Raw genomic sequence first — 22,507 nt, forward strand, 5'->3', positions numbered from 1 at the left:
AGCACTACTTGTAGTTTTCCCAATACTTTAAAGAAGTCAGTATCTTGCTTGCTTGTATGCCATGTGATTGTGTGCTGTGAGTAAAATTGTGTTGAAAATGTTGTTTTATGATTTTGTTTCTGGCTGTAGCTTGCCTCGTTCTGTCATGTAGTATTTGACAGCTTATGCCTTTTGAAATGTTGGGGTTGGGGAACGGGGGTTTTAAAATAGTAAGACATGCTCCTTTGAAAAGGTTTAAAGATGCGTTCAATTATTTTGATGTTTTTCTCAAACTTTTAAGTCTTTAAAAGGCTTTAGGCCTGAAGCCTTTCTCAGGCATCTGAAAGCCCACAAATTTCATGTAACTTTGATGCCCAATTGAGCCAAAATTTTCACAGTTTTGTTATTTTATGCATATGTGAGAGTGCTGGTCTTTGACAATTACCAAACGTGTCCAGTGCCTTTAAGATCTGTAGTCCTTTCTTAAAGGAGCAAATTTCAATAATTGGGATTGGGGACAGTTTAGAAGGGAAGTAGCAACCTTTCATTGATTGAATGATGACCCCTTGTTGAACTGTCGTTGACTGATTGTATGCATGCTTGTTTGTTCTGTTTGTCTTGGCTCCGCACATCTTCTGCCCGCCCCTTTCGTTGCTCATAGGAGAAACAAACCCAGACCCTTGTCATCCTCTTCCTTTAACGAGAGCCTGAGAAGACCGACCTCCTTGGAGATGTAAGTGTTGTTTATCTGCATGCTTTTCTCTCATCCCAGCTTTAAAAGCAACTGCCACCCTCGCCTACATGTACTTTCTGGGTGTTCCCCTAACAGCCCTCCACCATCATCATGATCATACTTATTATCATCCCACCCTCTTCTCCACTATTATCTTTTTCTTACTTTCACCCTTTTCAGCTCTCTCCTGCTGTTCAACTTTCTTTGAAATAGTCTTAACAGGGATGAGAAATTTCAGAATTCTGTCTGATTTCAGGCTTTTCAAAGTCAGGCTGGAGAACAAAAGCAATTCAAAAATATCTTCAACAAAACAACAAACAACAAAAACTTCAGATAAAATAATTCATGCTCTTTGATCTACTTCTCTAGCACTGTGAATACTGTTCAAAAAAGCTCCTTGGAATCTAGTACTCCTGCAGCTGATTTCACGAAATGCTAGGATTCTACTCCCATCTCTTACTCGTCCTAACTTAGGATGTGTTCAATGCGCCATAACGTCTATGGATACGGAACTTAACTCGTCCTAAGTCCTAAGATTAGTCCTAAGTTAGGATGAGTTTGGTGAAATCAACGACAGGGTTGATAAAAAGGTTGACTTAGCGTCATGTCAATGTATCTCCTAAGATCTGGATCCCAGTTTCAGACTTTTCTTTGTTAGCAATGACTCTCATCCCTGTATTAAGAATGACCATTTATGGGGATTGATGTTCCACGCAAATCTTTGTTTATAATTTTTTGAAACTTTGTTCAAACCGGCGCATTTATCATTTTTGAAAGATATTCAGGAACCTAAATCCAAAACCGTGTGTACAAAATTCTTTTAGCGGTAAGCACTCGTTTTTTCATTTTTTAACGCTGTCATTGTTGCTTTTTATTTTGGGGACCGCGTTGCATCAAGAAATAAAAACTAACCACAAGTGACAAGCTTCTCCTTGAAAGCACAAATTTGTCTCACCCTCCGAATGTAGGCAATAGAGTGGAACCTGAGGGTGAGGGTTGGACTGGGGTTAATTGAAAAAGTGATATGCTGCACCAAGTTCATTTGATAAAAACCATGAAAACTCTCTGATTGTCAACTAATGTCTTAACTTCCATTGCCTGTTATCCGACCCTTTATCTTTCTCATCTTCCACTTCACACCTAATTATGGTTGCATTGTTTCCTCTACTTTTAAGATGATCTAAAATTCATATATTCTCGCTGGCAAATTGGTGTTTTTGTAATCAATGAAAAAAACAATCAAGATTTTTAAAGGGTGCTTTAACAGATCATTGCGTAAACAAAATGCATTCAATTAAAACAAACTCTTTATGTATCCTTGTTATTTGAAGATGAAAAAAATTCACAACAAATACAAAATTGACATGGAAATTTGTCCACACCACGTTCTGAAAAATCTTTCGAAAAAAACCCCAAAAACTATACATGTACTAGGTGGACAACTCTATAAAGATTTCAACTTTTTGCGTTATGGCAGATTGTTGCTTCTCGTTTGGACAATTAGGTGGGGAATGAATATTTTGGAAATGATAGGACGAAGTGTCCTATAATTAGCCACAGTTTACGTGCCAAGATAAAGGATGACCCATGTTCCATCAATCAATGACAAGGATCTGTGTGTGCTGTATACAGGTACATGTATGTATGTACAGTCGTAGTAAATCAGATCACCTTTAGAAAACACCCTTTAAGGATTTTGTTTGGTGAGCCTGGTGCATGACGCTACAAAGAAGGTTTCAGTACAGTGTGCCTCTGTGGTCTAAAATGATTATTTTCCTAAATTTTGCGATTTTTGTTTTGTTTTGTTCGATGTATATTTAATGCAGACAACCTGACAAAGTTTCAGTTATCGAAAAAAAATATTATTTGTCCCAACTTTTGTGATGAATCTGACTGAACTCGATCAAATTATATAAATGTAATATTTGTCCCTTATTTTGTGATGTTGTGCATTAATATCAGTAGCACCCATTAGTGATATTGTGAGAATGTATCTTTTGTGCAACCATTAGAAAGTGTCTCAAAAATGAGTATACACTTCAAACTAAAGAATGCAATGGAATCTATGAACCGTTTATGTCCCGTAATCTTTCAGTTCGCAGACTAAGAGACCGGCACGGAGGGCGACGGTTAATGTTTCTGATCCTTACACGTAAGCTATACCTCCCTACCCCTTGTCCCTCTTCCATCGGGTCTTGAAATTCATAGGTATGCTTCCTCCGTCACTTCTTGAAGTATTTCTGAGGAAAGTGTTGACGCTATTTGTAGCAACAACTGGACAGTTACATGTCTACCTGAAGTTTTGCTGGTTTTTGGAAAGATCAGAGGCTATCAAGGCTTTTTAAAAACAATGAAAAACAAAATTCAAACGGTACTCTGCCTCCGTCACTACTTGAAATCTTTGTGAGAATGACGAAACAAAAATCAGTTGGTCTTATAGTCTCGCGTCACAGAAATTTGGTTCACACTTGCCCTCACAGTGGTCAAAAATATTGCAAATTGCAAGCATGCAGCATCACCCAGAATACAAATTTTCAGTTACAATTCTAATTGTAAATTTTTTTCCAGAGGGGGAAAACCACTCATGCTTTTGCACACAGAGTTGTGGGGACTTGCTATTGTACCCTTTGCTAAAGACTTTTTTTTTTTGGGGGACACCCAGTTTAACAAAGAAAAACGTTGTGGGGGCCTTTGTTCGATTGTGTTAAAGTCCCCACAGCTCTGTGTAGGCGAGAACACCCGCACCTTAAACACTGAATTTCAGGACCCGACCCCACTCACCCTTTTCCTGTCCTAGCTCTGGCAAAAGACCTCTGCTAAACAATGACAGAAAATTAACGCTTAACTTTGTCATGTGTTTTTGCTAATCTCGGTTGGTCGATAAATCTCTGGCTGCAACTTTTTGCTCACATTTTATTGGTTCTGGTGAAAATATTAGCCCTGTTCACACTTCTCTATTCCCGGGGGCAACCTTGGGGAATAACAGCCATCCCTTTCACACTTGGATCGCTTTAACCCTGATACACACCCCTGCAAATGGGCATACCTCGGGGAGTAGCCACCGGAGCCCCTTGAAATAGATAAGGACCTATCAGGCAGGGACAGTGGAAGAGTAACCTTGGGGTAAACAAAACTCATGGGTCCTCCCAGGGCTGTCTTCCACTGGGATACGCCTCTCTTAATATTCATCATGCATGACGTCATAATTTTTACCCAACACGAGGCTATAGGTGCACGCCCGCCACCATGGTGGCATGGTTGGCTTGTGCTTAAAGCGCTCGCCTCTCGCCAAGGTGACCCCGGTTCAATTCCCGGCCAGGGCCATATGTGAGTTGAGTTGTGCGTTGGTTCTCTGCTGTGCCACGAGGGTTTTCCAGACCATCCAGTTTTCCTCCCTCGGGGAAAAATCAAACCCTTTCGATCTTGGCTGTGCCCCGTGGTCATAATGGGTTGATGTGGCTGGCAGCCAAAGGGGCCCTTGCATGCCTGCTTCTCAAACAAGGTGTAGCCGCGTCCTTCGCAATTCAGCTCTTAGCTGCGAGTAAGGATGATTAGCCCCCCAAATTATTAATACTATTACCACATGCAGTGGCTGCGCCTATAGCCTCGTTTTGGGTTAGAATTGTGACTTACTGTAACTCATGCATAAATATTAAGAGAGGCGTGTAAGAGAAACAAAGTGAACAGGGCCATTGCACGGTGACATTTTTCGGTATTTTGGGGTTGCTTGGAATGGCACCATGCAAAGTTTCAAATCCTACTTTGTAGTTAATAAAAATGAAAATTACTTGATGGGTTTTGATACCCTTTTTAGATCAAGTTTTGTTGCCATGAAATGAATCCTTACTCACTGTGAATGAAGATGTTTGTAATTATAATTTCCCTGTAGAAGTTGCAGCTTCATGAGTCGTCAAGTTTTTGAGAAAAAAAAAAAGTGAAAATCAAGGACCAATTTTTTCAGGAAAGTCAAATAAATGTGTATTGCTAAAATAATATTCGTCTCACTGAGACGAATACTGTTTGGTAAGATCATTTTACTAATTTCTCAAAAACTACAGCACCTGATCAAGTAATGCTTAAAGGGAAGCTTTCTACCATTATTATCTTTAAACTGTTGTAAGTTTAATGGAAATCTGTGCACATTAGTGTCTTGTTACAAAAAGTACCCAAGCCCTATATAAAGCACTCTGTTATTATTTCAAATACCAATAATAATACCGAAACTTATATAGCGCCCTAATCATGTAAACAAGCTCTAGGGCGCTGAACAAATTAATATCGACAAATTAAAAATTAAGAAAATACGGAATTATATCAACGGGAGTAAAAATTCTTAAAAACATTAACCAGTTAGTAATCAAAATAAATAAATAGAAATCCTGAAGTATTAAAAATGCAATTATTATGATCCATTTCCCCCCCCCCCCTAACTTACAACCAACAGTAGACCAACATCCAATCACTCCAGCACCTTACCGAATGGGCGGCTGCCATCAGTAGACGACAGTCACAGACAGTTACAGCGAACAGAAAACATCACGTCGGTATCGTCCTCGTCGCTACCATCGTCGCAGCCGCCGCCGCCCCCATCGCAACCAGACAGCGGGATCTCGCAGAGCCGCCACGAGGCGCAGCTCGCGAGAAGGCGGCAGGAAGAGGAGAAAGCACGGATGAAGCTGATGCAGAAGAGCGCCCTCAGGAACTTTGTACAGGTACGTTCTGGTTAGCCTGAACATCCGCGCCCAATTTCATGGCTCTGTTTACCGCAGAATTCTGCACTTATGATCGCCATTGTGTTTTTAACGTGCAAGGGCCAAATTTCTGTGCTAGTTGTGTAAGTGACAAATGCCTAGTAACGTGGAGTACAGACGAGTACAAATTCCCCGTTACATGTACAATACGCTTGACGTCGGTGCCAAATTTTTGTGTTAGCTGCTTAAGTGACGAATGCCTAGTAACGTGGAGTACACACAAGTACAAATTCCCCGTTACATGTGGAATACGCTTGACGTCAGTGCCAAATTTTTGTGCTAGCTGCTTAAGTGACGAATGCCTAGTAACGTGGAGTACACACAAGTATGAATTCCCCGCTACATGTGGAATACGCTTGACGTCAGCGCCAAACTTCTGTGCTAGCTGCTTAAGTGACGAATGCCTAGTAACGTGGATTACAGACAAGTATGAATTCCCCGCTACTTGTGAAATACGCTTGACGTCAGTGGAAATTTCTTGCTTCAGTAAGTGCAATTCTTTGTACACAGTTAGTAGAGCCACGAAATTGGTCCCCAATGTCACACTTTGAGGCCCGTGAACAACACCAGCGACTGATTTCACAAAGAGCTGAGATTGATCTTAACTGCAAGTCAATCTTTAATAGTTGCTTAGCAAAGTGTGATGTCACAATACAAATCACTTCGGTAATACTTGCAATTTATCTTGCGATGAATTTTCTTGCTTTGTGAAATCGAGCCCAGGTTTCTGCGTGGGGCGCTGATTATCATAATATTCTCACGCCCACGATAAAGACCGGGTCCTCGCACTTTCGCTTGGCCCAATCACGGCGGCCAGCCCCCACACCCAGTCATTATCACACAGTAGAGACAGTACATTGTAGGTTCAACATTTTTAATTGTTTTTTTCCTTGCAGAGTCGGACGCCACCATCGCCACAAAATTCTTCCACTCCAGAAGACCAAGACCCCCAAAGGGAAGCGAGCCCGGGCAATGCTAAGTCACCCCCACCCCCTGTGTCTTACAGTGGATCGGCCTTTGGCAGCATCAAACCAAGATCGGGTAAGTGCAGTGGACTGTTCCATTTGTAAATTTGGGAGGTAAATTATCCTTCATTGTACTTAAACAGCGGTCTGAGGTTCACCCTTTTAAAAATGTGTGTCTGACTAAATGTGTGGCTGACTCATGCGGAGTAATTAAAAAGGACTTTATTGCACCAATTTTTTTTATCCAAGATGCAATTCCAGCAGACTTACTGGTCAAATCGTTTGCGCTTGCAAATTTGTGCTTGCTTGTCATATAAAAAAAGAACAAGGGGAACGGAATGGGTAGATAGGAAATTCAAGTGTCATCCATATGTACTGTGAAGGGGTAACCCTGTTTTGCCCCAGGAGTAGGTGGTAACTGCCCTGGTGGCCCTGGTGGCAGTTGATCTGGTGTGATAGCCCAGATCAGTTAAAAGTGTAACCCTCACCTTGAAGTGGCCGTCCATCCGTGTGATGTTAGGTAGTCTCTCTCTTAAAAAAAAATAAATATATATTTATAATGAACATGAACATCCTTTGTACTCGCCACTTAACTCCTATTGGTTCTGAAATAGAAACTTTGATTGGCTATAATTTTCCTGCTTTCTCCTGGATCCTTCCCTTTAATGTACTGTAACTCCTAATAGCTGGATCCCTATAGACTTGTTTTGTCAGCAGTAACTCTCTTTTTGGTATTTTGACCTGTTATTTTGGGGGTCGTGTGTCGCTTGTTCATTTGCATGTTTTTCTGCTTTTAATCGTTTTAACTACCTTTTTATTGTATTAACTGCCAAATTGTAAATTTTAGACCAAAATTCATTTTTTTTTTTTTTTTTTTTTTTTTTTACTGCCAGTGTCTTTCATGAATATTGATGACTAAATAAACCATTAATAATAATCTCTGTTTCTTGTTTTGATTTCAGCATTCAGCATAGGTGGAGGGAAACCAAAAGGGGAGGTTCAGCCAAACTTCACCGTCAAACGAGAGATGAATAAGTACAGGGAGGAGATGGATCGTATTGAACATCTTAGAAAGGTGAGATTCTGAAAAAATATAAAAATACCGTTTGGTTTTTACCCTTACACCAATGTGTGTACAGTGTAAGTACTGTATACTCTGGGGTGGATTTCACAAAGGTAGTCCTAACTTAGGACTAGTCCTAGGCAATGCTAAGAGATACGTAGGACCAGTCCTAAGTTACATGTAGGACCAGTAACTCATCCTAACTTAGGACCAGTCCTATATCTTAGCATTGCCTAGGACTACAGTCCTAAGTTAGGACTACCTTTGTGAAATCCACCCCTGTACTTTCTTGGGTTCTGTGGACCTCCTTAATCCTCTTAAAGCCAACACCATGCAGTACCCGACTAAAATAATTCCACCCTGATGTTCTGTTGTGATTGGCCCTTTGCCCAGCATGGTTATAGTGTGTTTGTACAAGACTTGATAATATCGAACTTGAATCTCTGATGGGATTGGTGTGTCTCTACTGAATCCATCAAACTCGGGCAAAATCTTAAGACTCTGATATAAATTGGTATGCCTGGCTCCCTGCTAAGCATGGTTGGTTTAGCTGTGCAGTACTGAATCCATCAAACTCAGGCAAAACTTTAAGACTCTGACATAAATTTGATGAGATTGGTGTGTCTGTACTGAATCCATCAAACTCGGGCAAAATCTTAAGACTCTGATATAACTTGGTACGCCTGGCTCCATGCTAAGCATGGTTGGTTTAACTGTGCAGTACTGAATCCATCAAACTCGGGCAAAATCTTAAGACTCTCTGATATAAATTGGTATGCCTGGCTCCCTGCTAAGCATGGTTGGTTTAACTGTGCAGTACTGAATCCATCAAACTCAGGCAAGACCTGTAGACTCTGATAGGATTGGTGTGCCTTACTCAATGCTGAGTAAATCCATCAAACTCGGGCAAAACCAGTGAATGGGTTACAAATGTTCCTCAAAATGGTATTGATTTAGATTTTGTTAATTTTCTGAAATTACTCCACTACTAGACAACTTTTCTATCAATGTACTTTTCTTGATGTTTCTTAACATTTTATTACTTCTTCATTCTTCCCCTATATCTTGTTTCTTGTCCGTGGTTAACACCTTTATTTTTCTGTTGTTGTCGTCATTTTTCATTGAAACACTTGTTGCTGTCTCCGTCCTTCTTATCATCTGTGTTTGGTACTTTGTTTTTGAAAATGTGTCTTCTTTGTCCATTGCCTTGTTGTTAAACCTGGTTTTTGTTAATGCTTATCTGTGTGATTGTTGCTGTTCCTTATGTTTGTTGTTGCTTGGTCGTTGGCGTTTTGGTTTTCCTTCAAATCACTGTTGTCGTTGTCATTGTTTTTTTGTCGTTTGACATTTTCCATTGTTTTGCTTTGCTTGTCTTTGCCATTGTTGTTTGTGTGTTTGTTGTTTTTTCCTTGAACTATGTATTGTTGTCTTTGTCAATTTTGCTTTGTCATTCGGCATTTCCCTATAATATAATCCATTGTTTTGCTGTGCATGTCGTTGTTGTTGTCGTTTGTTGTTGTTTTTGATAATATCGTTCTTAAATGTTCAGTTGAAACCCAACTGGATGAGTAGTTATGGATCCGTGTCGGATCTTAACACAATAGAGCAAATGCGAAAGGTGAGTCTTCCAGAATGATTCCTACACCCACCACCATTGTGCCAATTGTTTGCGCTATTGGCTTTGCATGTCGTCTCGTTGTCAGGACGTAGGTGAGAAACGTAACCGCTCGGCTTTTGACGTCATCTTGAACACTTTGCCGTTTTGATTTTTTTTTTTTTTTGGTTTTTTAGTTTGTGTTAACATGTTTTTCGTCAAACTTTTCCTTTTTTTCTTTTTTTTTTCTCCCCGAAATAAATAAATAAATAAATAAATAAATAAATAAATAAATAAATAAATAAATAAATAAATAAATAAATAAATAAATAAATAAATAAATAAATAAGTAAATAAATAAATAAAAAGTCAGAGTAGTGGTACTATGTAGAAAGATGTAAATGTGTTTCTCTGCCTCTCATTTAACCCTTTCATGAACTTTTTATTTTAGGGATAATTTGATCATAAATATGGACACATTAAAGGTAGTGGACACTATTGGTAATTACTCAAAATAATTATCTGCATAAAACCTTACTTAGTAACAAGTAATGGGGAGCTGTTAATAGTATAAAACATTGTGAGAAACGGCTCCCTCTGAAGTGACGTAATTTTCCACGAATTTGATTTCGTGACATCAGATTTAGAATTTGAAGTCTCAAAATCAAGCATCTGAAAGGTCACAACTGCATGTGACAAGGGTCACAATTTCGACGACTAATTGAGTTTAAATTTCACAGGTTTGTTATTTTGTGCATATGTTGATATACACCAAAAGAGAAGACTGGTCTTTGACAATTTTCAATAGTGTCCAGTGTCTTCAACCCTTTTTCGAACTTTCTATCTTAGGGATAATTTGATCATATTGACACATTAATTGTTTATTCCTCCATCGAAATGCCCCCCCCCCCCAAAGAACAGGTCCTAATAGCACCCTCAAGAGTCCTCTTTCCAATTCTGAAAACTCTGGTAGTGCAATCCTTATTTTTTGTTCTACTGTACAACTATTTTTCTGAGGGATTAAAACAGGCTGCAGCCACTTGGTTGGTGCATGAAAGAGTTAAATGTCGGTCACTGTATTTTTTTTATTTCACTTTTCACTTTTTATTTTATTTTATTTTTTTTGCTTTCATTCAATACAATTTTTTTATTTATTTTTTTATTATTTGGTCATTATAAGGATGAGATATTTCTAAGTATTTGGTTTTTTCCCTCGATTAGATACATCCATTTCTGTTTTATTTGTTAGCGTGTGTGTGTGTTTTTTCTTCTTTTTAAAACTTCAAGTACAGACCTGCATCGCAGTACAGCCATCCCGTCAGTTTTCCATGATAGACTTTTTGATTGTTTACACCGACCACCATTTGTGGGAGGTGCCCGTGGTATAAAAACACTTGATTTGCACAAATTTGCTCTTCTAATAACCTTCTGTGAAATTTTTCTGTAGCACAATTTTCTTGAGGGGAAAACATTTTTGCAAGAAAATCATCCTTGTGACCGACTAAGATATTTTGGAGTTACACAATAAAGTTTTCATTAATACTTGTTTTTTGTGAGGGCCACCTTTTTTTTTTAACCGAAGATGGTCACTGACTGCGACGCCATCAAAAGAAAGCTCTAGAAATCAATGTAATAGAAGAAGATAATTAGTAGTCAGGACCCATTGTAAGAGACCACAATAAAAACTTACATTGTTCTTATGGATGTAGGAAACCGAACTCAGATGGTTGGAGTGTGATAACGGTCGACTTGAATAACAGAATTCATGCTTGGATATTAAGAGCCTTTTTTAACCCTTTCATGCACCAATTTAATGATTAATTGAACTTAAAGACACATTAATTGTTTACTTGGTTTTTTTATTATTTATTTATTTTTTATTTTTTTTTATTATATAAATGACAACCCCTCGCCCAAATAAAATAAAAATAAAATAAATCAATCAATCAAAATAAAGCAAAACAAATTAAGATAAAAATAAAAGTTACATTGAAAAAAATGCAAGTTAATAATAACTAATTTTTTAAATGTCACACTAATCACATCCAAGAATCCTCAATTCCCTTTCTGAAATTTTTGTGGCCGCTCTTTGCGGCTTTACTTCTCATTCTACAACCAATTGTCTGTAGGGATTTTTTTAAAACTGGTCGCTAACGACCGGTAAGCGCATGAAAGAGTTACATGTAACAGATGATCGGCATGGCTTTGTGTGCGTGGATAGCTTTCATGTTTAAATTAATGTTTTAATGCACTCTGTCCATCGGGTTAAAAGATGTCTTTAATGTGTGAATCTAACTATGTAAGGATGATACAGTGTACAATGTATGTTCCAGATCGGTTTCTGAATTTGAGGTTGAGCAAAGACAAAATTTACTAGAGTGGGACTCGAACCAACGACCTCCCAATTAACAGACCGGGGCTCAAACCAACTGGGTGAATTTATTGTGTTACATCAGCCTAGTGAAGAAAATCAGTCGTTATTTTCAGTAAGTCCACTTGGTGGTGATTTACATGTAAACAAAAATACATGTAGGGAGAAAATAGAATTAGCTGTTGCAAACAACTTACCAACCAAATGGACCGAGGGTATAAATGCAAAAAATAGTTAATGGCTAAATGACAACACAACAAATATGAACAGGTAACTAAACTTTCTCGAAGGCTAAATGACAACACAACAAACATGAACAGGTAACTAAACTTTCTCGAAGGCTAAATGACAACACAACAAACATGAACAGAAAACTAAATTAGTTACCTGTTAGTTACCTGTTCATGTTTGTTGTGTTGTCATTTAGCCATCGAGAAAGACTCTGCTAGGGTTGAAACATTGAACATAGGCCTAGTTCAGTTGGTGGAGAGCCGGCAAGTTCATCTAGAGGTTGTTGGTTTAATTCCCGCTTTAGTAAATTTGTCTTTGTTTACCCAGTCACGTTTCCTTTTGTTATTTGATATAAAAGAAAAAAACATAAATCCATTTCTTTTGTCTATCTCCTCCCACAGTGCATTGAGACAAGGTTAAAGGTCAACTTGCCAGATGACATCCCGGCTGCCCTAGAGGACGGTGTCGTCTTGTGTCACTTCATGAACAACGTGTTCCCTCATGCTGTACCTACCATCCATGTCCCCTCACCCGCAGTGGTATGTTCCGCTAAACCAGTCAAATAAAACCACAAAGTAAAAAAAGCCTTCACCCAATCATATTAAAAAAATCTGAGCTAAGATAATTGCCTGAAATTTATCATCCCAGTATAATTGTCATTCTTGTACACCAACCATTTTCTGCTGATTAGTTTTTGTGAGTCTGCATGGTTGACAAAAACTGCCATATGTTTCTCCACATTAAATAAGTCAAGCTCTTTGATAAACTTCTCTAGCACTGAGGATATTGTTCCCAAAAGCTCCTTGGAATCTATTGACCCCTTGCACGCACATCACACTCAGCGACTGTGCCACGCTCACCATTTCGGTTGGCAATAGGTTTATGTGTAAACGCTGCGTCGGCTTGAATGCGCACTTCACTGAAGTACGCACAGTGACATTGTCCACCGATAGAGGTTTCACAAGATTATTCTGATGATGACGTCAGGTGAATTGGGTCAATAGGCCTTGTCACACGGCCAACTTGGATGCAACCAACTGCAGTGCACGCTACAGGACCACTTGAGTAGCACACGAGTCGATTTTCAAACTTTGTCTTATGATCAACCAGAAAAATACCTGAACATTGAAATGTGAATCTTCCTCTTGGAGATTGCCTGGAACTGGTTGCCTGTAAATTGCCTCTTGTGACATGGCCCAAAAACTCAATGTGTTATCAAAAGTTGGACTTGTCATTGTTTAACTGTACCTCTTAAGATCTGAATCCCCGTTTCAGGCGTTTTTGTCGGCAGTGACTTTCAACCCCTTGATTGTATTTCTTATTATTATTAATTTGCAGCCTAAATTGACGTCTGCAAAATGTAGGAGGAATGTTGAGAATTTCCTGAAGGCCTGCTCTACGGCGGGAGTAACCGAGGTAAGGGAATTATTAAGAGTATTGTCAATTATTTCAAAGCTGTATATTAAAAGAGCTGCGGCAGCTTGTGATTTGTAGAAGCCATTTTTTGAAGAAAAAAAACAACATGTTGGCACACATTTGGTTGAGCTTGATTTGATCCGTGAATGCTGTCCGACAACCACTATGTGATAAAAAGAAAACGGGTCCCTCTTTGTCACAACCTTTTCGTGCCAGCGCTCTACCAACTGAGCTATCTACGGTACATGTAGCTCTACATGTATGTATGTTGGCGGTGTCCCTATTTTGTCAATATCTTTGTTCGGGGGTGCCAGTCAGAAGCCATACAATCGTTAACTACCGTGTAGCCAATGAGCACACCCAAATTACGATACAACCTCTGGGAAGCGGCAGCCAGGGGATCACCTTAAGGGGATGCGACTTTTTGTTTCAGATATCAATATAAGATACAAGGGAAACTGACTGGGACAATTTTAAAATGATTTTTGGGGTTGATCAAAGAAAAATTAACTAGAAGTTAGTTGTTGGGTTACAACCGCGAAAACGCACCCTTGCAGTCCCAACAAATTTTGAGAGAGAATGAAGTTTTCTAAATAGTTTTTTTTTTTTCCTGTCTCTTTTTACCTCAGGAGAAGTTATGCACAGCTGGTGACATCTTAGAAGGGAAGGGACTAGTTAAGGTAGCGTCTACTGTACAGGCGTTACTCACTAATACAACACAACCCAAGATGTCATCGGCAGTATGATCGATACAACTACTTCAATTGGACCTTGTCAACAAAGTCAATCGGTTTTGTTTTTGTTTTTGTTTTTTGACTCAAAGTTCAATATTTTTGCTGGACCCAATTTCATAATGTTTTTTTTGAGATATGGCGTACTATAGTACAATGACTCTTTTAGGTTTAGGTAAATTTGTCTGTGTACAACAAAACCAAACCATACAGTTCACTCCTAAAGTGTCTGCCATATATCTCAACAAGGCCAAGGTAGCTGCTTTAGCAGGAGATATTGCTAAAAGGAACATTACAGAATTGGTTTTGCTAACAAAATAGTTGCTGGCAATGTAAGCACTTTATGTAATCCACCATATACATTTGTACATACATGTAAACTTAAAAAACTGTGGAAGTTTGAGATCGATTGGCCATCTGGGTCACGAGAAAATAGTGAAAAACTGACTACACAATTTGCATGACATTGATGCAAACAACAAAAAATGAATAAAACGCTCACTGAGTAATAAACTCCTAAACGCAAAGTTAAATTATTTATTTCTCATCAAAATGTGACATTTCAGGCAGAAATATTTCAAGGATTGTTTTCTACTATCATCATCATTAGACCGTGTAAGTTTGATGTACATGTAAATCTGTGATCTTCACGATTTTGTTTTCTTACGAATTCCATAATGTTCCTTTAACAGTTTTCTGCTTCGCAAAAATGAACCGGATACCAGTCATAAATTATGCATGTGATGACAGGCTATTGTGGCTGGTAAGCCTTTTTCGGTGAGCATAATTATGTTGTGCTTAGCTACCTAAAGTGTGTTATTATAAGCAGCTGTATGAAATTGGGTTCTGCATGTACTGCTATACAATGTAGAGGCATTCATATACATGTAGATGTATATCCCGTGTCACGGTGCCAGATGTCCGGTGTGCTCAAAGTTCCGGGTGACGTCACCGGGCAGTTCGGCATGCTGTAGTCACTGTCTCAGATGTCCGGCGAGCCAAGCTTTCCGGATGACGTAGCCGGGCATTTCAGCATGCTGTCGTTGCGGTCGTTAGTCTCCCGTGCTCTACTGCTGCCGCAAATAAATCCCTGACACCTTTTTTTGTTATTGTATGAGTGCTTTTTCGCCTGGCAAGGTTCTTGCTCCTCAGAGACTCGATTATATGGTTGCTACTGTCGTAGACGCTCCACTCGTTCATCACACGATTTACTTGTGGGCGCCGCCATGACAGCTACAAGCTCGAGCAAAACAGTTGACTCGGCCCGCCACTAAAATCGACCACTTTCGCTTGCTGTGCGCAGATATGAAATGACGAAATACTGCCGTATTTGGTAATCTGGAGCTTTCAGCACACCGGACAACTGAGACCGCGACACCGGAAAATAATGGGCTTAACCAAACTGTGTGGGTCATGTTCTACCAAGTTGTGGCCAGGTCTCTGTTCCTATATGCAAGAGCCTGCTATCTTCCGGTTGCGTGGGACATTATTTAGTTATTTACCCCAGTTAAACATAAGGCTGCGCAAAGTACAATTGAAACCAAATCTGCCTAAAGCCCTGTTCATACTTCATGCGAATGCGAAGGCAAAGCGAATTTGACGTGAATTTGACGTCACAACCCTCCTTTTACAGCAATATTCGCAAGTGAGTCGAGCAGAGTTCAACTGCTGCGAATTATTCGTTGCGAATTTGTGACGTCAACATTTGCTTCGCATTTGCATTCGCAGGAAGTATGAACCGGGCTTAACTACGGATTCCCTTAGAACACACAAGTAGCCCTGGTGCCCCTTCACTAGTTTCTCGTAGGCTTGAATTTTTTTCTCACAGTAAGTGCCCTTTTCAAAGGGTGTCCTTGCCCCCCGTGAAGATTAAACTCCAATTTTGTATTGACTTATAACAATCACAGTTGCTCAACCAAATTCTAATGTTTTAAATCCTAAGTCGAAAAGTAAACCTTGCATTCTTGTAAATCTCCCAAGACAGTAAGGGACATATATCTTGAAGGAAAGATTTCTAAGAGCCTAAGATGCTCATTTTTGTAATCGCTGTTTATTTTGTTTTGTTTATTTCATGCGAAGCAAAAAGAAAAAGGGGTTCAGTTGAAATTGGATGTTTAGCTATCATTCTCGGAGATTGTTTAATTTGTTTTAAAAGAACTTTAATTTAGTTGCTTAGTTCTAAAAATGAAAACAGGTTCTTATTTTGTGAAAAATGTACATAATTGCACACGCCTTGTACAATGTAGTATAATAATATTTTGTTGATAGGTGCTAACTCACTGTGACTGCTTTATTTATATAATGTTCCACTTGGTTGTTCAAACTTACTGGTGTAGATATTCCGTTAATCATCTTATACATACTTTGTTTTCCAAAATTTTAGTTTTGTTCTTTTTTTTTCCCATTTTGTATAAAAGTACCACTGTAAATGACTGTACATACATGTATCATCATCTTTTTTTTGGGAAGATGAAATACAAGCCTTAATTAAGTGTGTGCACGCTTATTTTATGATCGATTATTTTTTGTTTTTTCCCGTTTACAGCCATGCACTGAGGTTAAAGGCACTGGACATGTTTGGTAACTGTCAAAGACAAGTATTCTCATAACAACATCATAACATCGAAGTAGCAAGACAATAATGAAAGAAATAACACCCTTTCAAATGCCTGAGAAAGGCTTCAGGACTGGAGTCTTTCTCAGATCCAAATATTTTTATTTTATTTTTTAAGTTACCTCTTCCTCAAAAACTGCGCGTACGCTACTTCAGAGGGAACCCTTTTGTCACAAGGTTTTATACCATCAACAGCTCTCCTTTGCTCAATACCAAGTAAGTTTATATATGCTAATTTATTTGAGTATATTATTACCAATAATGTCCAGTGCCTTTGAAAGATCAAAGTGAATATTTATGGGAATGAGCATCACGTAATTTGTTAAGGGCCTTTTTTTTGTGGGCAGAAAGAAGTCACTGTGAGAATGGAAGAGTCCTAATTTGTGAATTAATTTTGTTTGGGTCAGATGTGCTCTTTTGTATGCAGAGCAATCATGCACTGAGGGTCAAAGGTCATTTTGTGTGAATAATAATGTTAATGAGCATTGCCCGTTTTGGTCAATAGCCCTTTTTTTTTAATAAGTGGAGCATTCACTTTCAAGGGGTGGGGCAAGGGTCACCACTTGTGAATAAATTTGTATAAAAAAGGGCGTGGCCTGATTTGACCTTTTGTAGGTGGAGCAATAACTGCTTCCTGTCAGCCTAATATGAATACATGTACATCCAATGAATATGCATAAGGTGTTTTTTCTATAAGCGAATACATTAAGAGTCACTTTCTATGACTTTAATAATGTGTTACAGTAATTTATTGTTGTAAAAGTTTGCACCACAGATACTAAGTATTCTTTCAGATTCTGTCAAGGAAAATCTATAGAGAAATTCAGATAAATTTCCCTTTTTTCCCCCCGACTTTTATGGATGGCGCTATTTTATAATATTGATCAAAATTGCCAAAGGAATGTCGAGCTGTCGACTCATCCGATTTAGTTCTGCTGAAAGTCCCCTGAAAATATTTTTTTTCCCTTCATATTCTGATGAACCATTGGGTGCGCTCGAAAAGCTTCCCTGGGTTGACCCCGCGATGCTCACTCGGGTGAGCCCCTGACAGGAGCTAATCGAATGATCACACTCGCCCTCTCGTGGTGACGCCATGCACCTCGGGTCACCCCCAAGTGACCCACTCCACAAGCAGGGCACGGGGGGCTGACCTGGGTGAGCCCCTGGAATAACGTCAAAACTATTCGAACGCACTGGGGGAAGACCGGGTCAACCCAGGGAAGCTAAACGAACGCACCCAATATGGAACATCTTCCTGATTATGGAAACTCTTTCCATATTATGTTGAGCAAGATTCTAAATATCTCCCTGGTTGTTTAACAAAACCTCCCTGATTGCAAGATGCAAGTGTTGGCAGCTCTTTGAATGGGTACCATCCACAAGGACCCTGGCGCGTAGAACAATGCATTACCTTCCAAACTTTTAGGGAGCAAGTAAGGTTAAAGGCATTGGACACCGTTGGTACATGTAATTGTCAAAGACCAGTCTTCTCACTTGGTGCACAAAATAACAAATCTGTGTAAATTTGAGCTCAATTGGTCGCCGAAGTTGCAAGGTAATAATGGAAGAAAAAACACCCTTGTCACATGAACTTGTGTGCTTCAAGATGCTTGATTTCGGGACCTCAAAATCTAATTCCGAGGTCTCGAAGTCAAATTCAAATATTTAAGTGGAAAATTACTTCTTTCTTGAAAATTATATTACTTCAGAGATAGCAGTTTCTCACAATGTTTTATGCTATAAACAGCTCTCCATTGCTACCAAGTAAGTTTTTATGCCATGTATTTTGAGTAACTACCAATAGTGTCCGGCCCACTGCCTTTAAATGCCTTGCTCAAGATTACAAGTGTCATGACCAGGATTCAAACCCACACTCTGCTGCTGACAACATCAGAGCTAGAGTCCAGTAAACTAGAACGCTTGGCACTGACACGCGATGTGTAATTTACATATTTCATGGGAAGTGTTAACAATAATGTGCATGTAAACAACATATAATATGTAAATCGGGTATGCAAAAATGGAGGTCATAAATTGTGTAAATAATTGCTTTATTTATTTCACTCATTATTCAATCTGAATCATATTTAAAAAGAAGTAACTTTAAAGTTAACTTTAATGAATTACAACTTGTGCTTAAAACAGTGAATACATGTAGGTGATCATTTCAATTTGTGGCATGGTTAAACGTAAAGAACTAATGCTGTACCTTTTTGGGAATATATTTCAGCCTTGAATTACTCCATTTAAAGCAATGGACACTATTGGTAATTGTGAAAGATGGGTCTTCTCACTTGTTGTATCTCAACATTATGTGCATAAAATAACCAACCTGTGAAAACTTGAGCTCAATTGGTCATCAAAGTTGCGAGATAATAGTGATGTCACATGAAGTTGTGTGCTTTAAGATGCTTGATTTGAGACCTTAAATTCTAATTCTGAGGTCTCGAAATCAAATTCGTGGAAAATTACTTCTTTCTGGAAAAACAAGTTACTTCAGGGGAGCCGTTTCTCACAATGTTTTATACTATCAACAGCTCTCCATTACTCGTTACCAATTCAGGTTTTATGCAAATAATTATTCTGAGTAACTACCAATAGTGTCCACTGCCTTTAAAACAAGCCACTCATGAAATCCCTTCTGTGTAGTTTTTAAAGGGTCTGGGTACTTTTAGTAGGACACAAAACACAATGTCCACAGATCTACATCAAACTAACACAGTTTGAAGATAATGATGGTAGAAAGCTTCCCTTAAAGGAACACGTTGCCTTGGATCGGTGGAGTTGGTCTTTGAAAAGCGTTTGTAACCGTTTGCTATAAAATTGATATGGTTAGAAAGATATTGTAAAAGTAGAATACAATGATCTACACAAATATGCCTCAAAATTGCGTGGTTTTCGATTTACCTCGTTGACAAACACGGTCGGCCATTTATGGGAGTCAAAAAGTTGACTCCCATAAATGGCCGACCATGTTAGTTCGCGACGTAAACTGAAAACCGTGCAATTTGAGTGATACTTGTGTGGATCATTATAATCTACTTTTAAAACATCTTTCCAACCACATACATTTCATAACAACCGGTTTCAAACCTTTTTTTATAGACCAACTCGTTCGATCCAAGGCAACGTGTTCCTTTAAAAGAGTAAGAATTGATCATAAACAATTTTGGGTTTACTCTTACACAGATTTATGTAAGCACTGTTATACTCGGTACTTTCATGAGTTCTGTAAATAAATCACTGGCATATTACTCGGGTGTGATATGCACCCACGACCTTTGCCAATCTAGAGCAGATGTTTTACTAACTAGACCATTGAGATTGCCCAGGAAAGTAATAAGTATACTGTGCTTACACAAATCGGTATAAGGAAAGGGTAAAACCAAAATTAAATTGACCCTTGTTTTCCTTAAAGGAACACGTTGCCTTGGATCGGTCGAGTTGGTCTTTGAAAAGCGTTTATAACTGTTTGTTACAAAATGCATATGGGTAGAAAGATGTTGTAAAAGTAGAATACAATGATCCACACAACCATGCCTCTAAATTGCACGGTTTTCCTTTTACCTCATCGACTAACACGGTCGGCCATTTATGGGAGTCAAATTTTTGACTCCCATAAATGGCCGACCGTGTTAGTTAGTTCGCACAGTAAAAGGAAAACCACACAATTTCAATACAAATTTGTGTGGATCATTGTATTCTACTTTTTAAACATCTTTCCAACCATATGCATTTTTATAAAAAACGGTTACAAACACTTTTCGAAGACCAACTCAACCGATCCAAGGCAACGTGTTCCTTCAGTAAATGAAAGAAGTTCAGATCAAACTATAGCAATGGGAAAAGCAAATCTTTTACTATGCACAAAATGACTTCGATTGAAGCCATTGCCTTGATGCAGCCATTACTTTTTTCTTCCATTCAAAACATTACCTGTGTCTTACTTGACAGCTTCGGCTGTGGCATAGGGTGATGTTAAGAGTAAGCCTTTACTTCAGTGTACATGTATGAGGTGGTGATCTAGCCACAGCCGTTAATTTGGAATGGCAAAAATAGTGTGGCACCTTGTTCATGTTATGAACACCTTTATTAGTTGCTTTTGTAAACGGGGAATAAGACAAAATGGTGGAGTAACAAAATAATGTACAATGTCAAACAATTTCTGTGCTATGGAGACTGCTCTATGTTCAAACACAACACCTCTTTATGTTTGTTAATAACCTAATGTTCAGATACCCTCTTGTGATTTGTAAGGGGGAGGGGGGGTTGGGAACATAGGGCTGTCACAGAGCTGAAAACTCTCCCTGATTCTGCAGAAAGTTCCCTGAACTTCAAAAGAAAAAAACCTAAAAAAAGTAATCTTTCCAGGCTCTCATGAAAAAAATATAAACCTTGCTGGTTAGAAAACTTCCTGTTATGTTGAATGTATTTATAAATATCTCCCTGATATTTGCACAAAACCTCCCCAATTGCAAGATGCAAATGATGGCAGCTCCTGGTGTCCAAACATAGGGGTGTTAAAGGCAATGGACACGACTGGTAATTACTCAAAATAAATGTTAACATAAAAAACTTACTTGGTAACGAGCAACTGAGAGCTGTTGATAGTATACAACATTGTGAGAAACAGCTCCCTCTGAAGTAACGCAGTCTTTAATACAGGGTAATTTCTCATTCAGTTAATAGGAGACTTCAGCTAAAGCCTTTTATTATGCAAGTAGTGCAGCCAGGTTGTTTTTTTCTTTCATTGTTCTCTTGCAACTTTGAGGACCAATTGAACCCAAGTTTTCACAGGTTTGTTATTTTATGCATTTGTTGTGATCAACAAGTGAGAAATGGTCTTTGACAGTTACCAATTGTGTCCAGTGCCTTTAAACACAGGTGTATAACATGTACAGTATATGCTTTGATTGCTATATGGTGAAATAAACGACCACGCTAATAGCTGCAAATATTTGGTTGTAAACAGTCCAGCTGATGAGCAGACTTTCCCATTTTTATGATTCGATGCCTTGCATAATTTGGAATCATGGTTTTTGTACATTTTCCGAACCGTAGACAAATAACTGTACAACAGTGTCATATATATTTTCTTGTATAATTACTGATCTGGGAGGGCAGAATGCATTCATTGTTTATGCCCTATTGTCATGGAATTTTAACCTTAATTATTATGTCGATGAAGTAATAAAAGTGTGATGGGACTCGCAGCAATCACACATTATTTGATTGAAGAGATCGGAAGAGCTTTTTGAGATCATGAATTTTGTTGTGAAAACATGTTAGCAACTTAATGCTGTCTGCTTGGACCCCTTGTAATTGACTTGTGCCAGGCATACTAGCATTGTACTTAAGGGGCCAATTGTTTTCAAACTTTTGCCAAAACTTGATTAAAATGCCGGACTAACCCCTTGGGCAAAATTTTGATAAAAAATACTGGGCTTACAACACTTGCGATTGTCTCTTATTTGGGCTCAAATTTGATAAAAATGCTGGACTTACCCCTTGCGATTTTGTTCATTTTTTGGCTCAAATTTCAAAAATAAATTCTGCACATAGGCAATGGTTCGAGTTTTGAGCTTAAATTTGATACAAATGCTGAACTTACCCCTTTGCAATTGTTTCATTTCAGGGTCAAATTTGATTTAAAAAAATTCATTTTTGGGCTCAAATTGGATAAAAATGCTGGACTAACCCCCTTGTGATTTGTAAACTTTTGGGCTCGAAATTGAAAAAAAAATTCCTTGCGATTTTGTTAAATTTGGGTCTCAAATTGGATAAAAATGCTGGACTTACATGTAGCCCTTGTGATTTTTTCAAATTTAGGCTCAAATTGGAGTAAAATGCTGGACTTACCCCCTTGTGATTTTTTTATTTTTTGGCCTCAAATAAATGCTGGACTTACCCCTTGCGATTGTATTCAATTTTGGGCTCACATTGGATAAATATGCTGGACTTACCCCTTATAATTTTAAAAATGTTTGGCTCAAATTTAATAAAAATGCTGGACTTTTGCCCCTTGTGATTTTTTCAATTTTTGCCTCAGATAAATGCTG

At 38.5% G+C, this 22,507-nt stretch overlaps 1 protein-coding gene across 5 annotated transcripts in view; it reads left to right on the plus strand.

The window, feature by feature from the left end:
* Positions 1 to 21,685, plus strand: part of LOC139944740 (leucine-rich repeat and calponin homology domain-containing protein 1-like) — a 67,932-nt gene extending 46,247 nt beyond the window's left edge. For 4 of the 5 annotated variants that reach the window (XM_071941794.1, XM_071941796.1, XM_071941797.1 and 1 more), the window contains 8 exons: positions 641 to 712; positions 2,808 to 2,864; positions 5,157 to 5,424; positions 6,360 to 6,504; positions 7,391 to 7,503; positions 12,089 to 12,226; positions 13,026 to 13,103; positions 13,733 to 21,685. In XM_071941794.1, the coding sequence (XP_071797895.1) occupies positions 641 to 712; positions 2,808 to 2,864; positions 5,157 to 5,424; positions 6,360 to 6,504; positions 7,391 to 7,503; positions 12,089 to 12,226; positions 13,026 to 13,103; positions 13,733 to 13,849 (988 nt within the window). In that variant the 3' untranslated portion in view covers positions 13,850 to 21,685. The remainder of the gene's footprint in view (positions 1 to 640; positions 713 to 2,807; positions 2,865 to 5,156; positions 5,425 to 6,359; positions 6,505 to 7,390; positions 7,504 to 12,088; positions 12,227 to 13,025; positions 13,104 to 13,732) is intronic. The other variant, XM_071941795.1, reaches the window with a different exon arrangement.
* The last annotated feature ends 822 nt before the right edge of the window (positions 21,686 to 22,507 follow it).

This window comes from Asterias amurensis, chromosome 12 (genome assembly GCF_032118995.1).
Source record: "Asterias amurensis chromosome 12, ASM3211899v1".
Taxonomy (NCBI): Eukaryota; Metazoa; Echinodermata; class Asteroidea; order Forcipulatida; family Asteriidae; genus Asterias; species Asterias amurensis.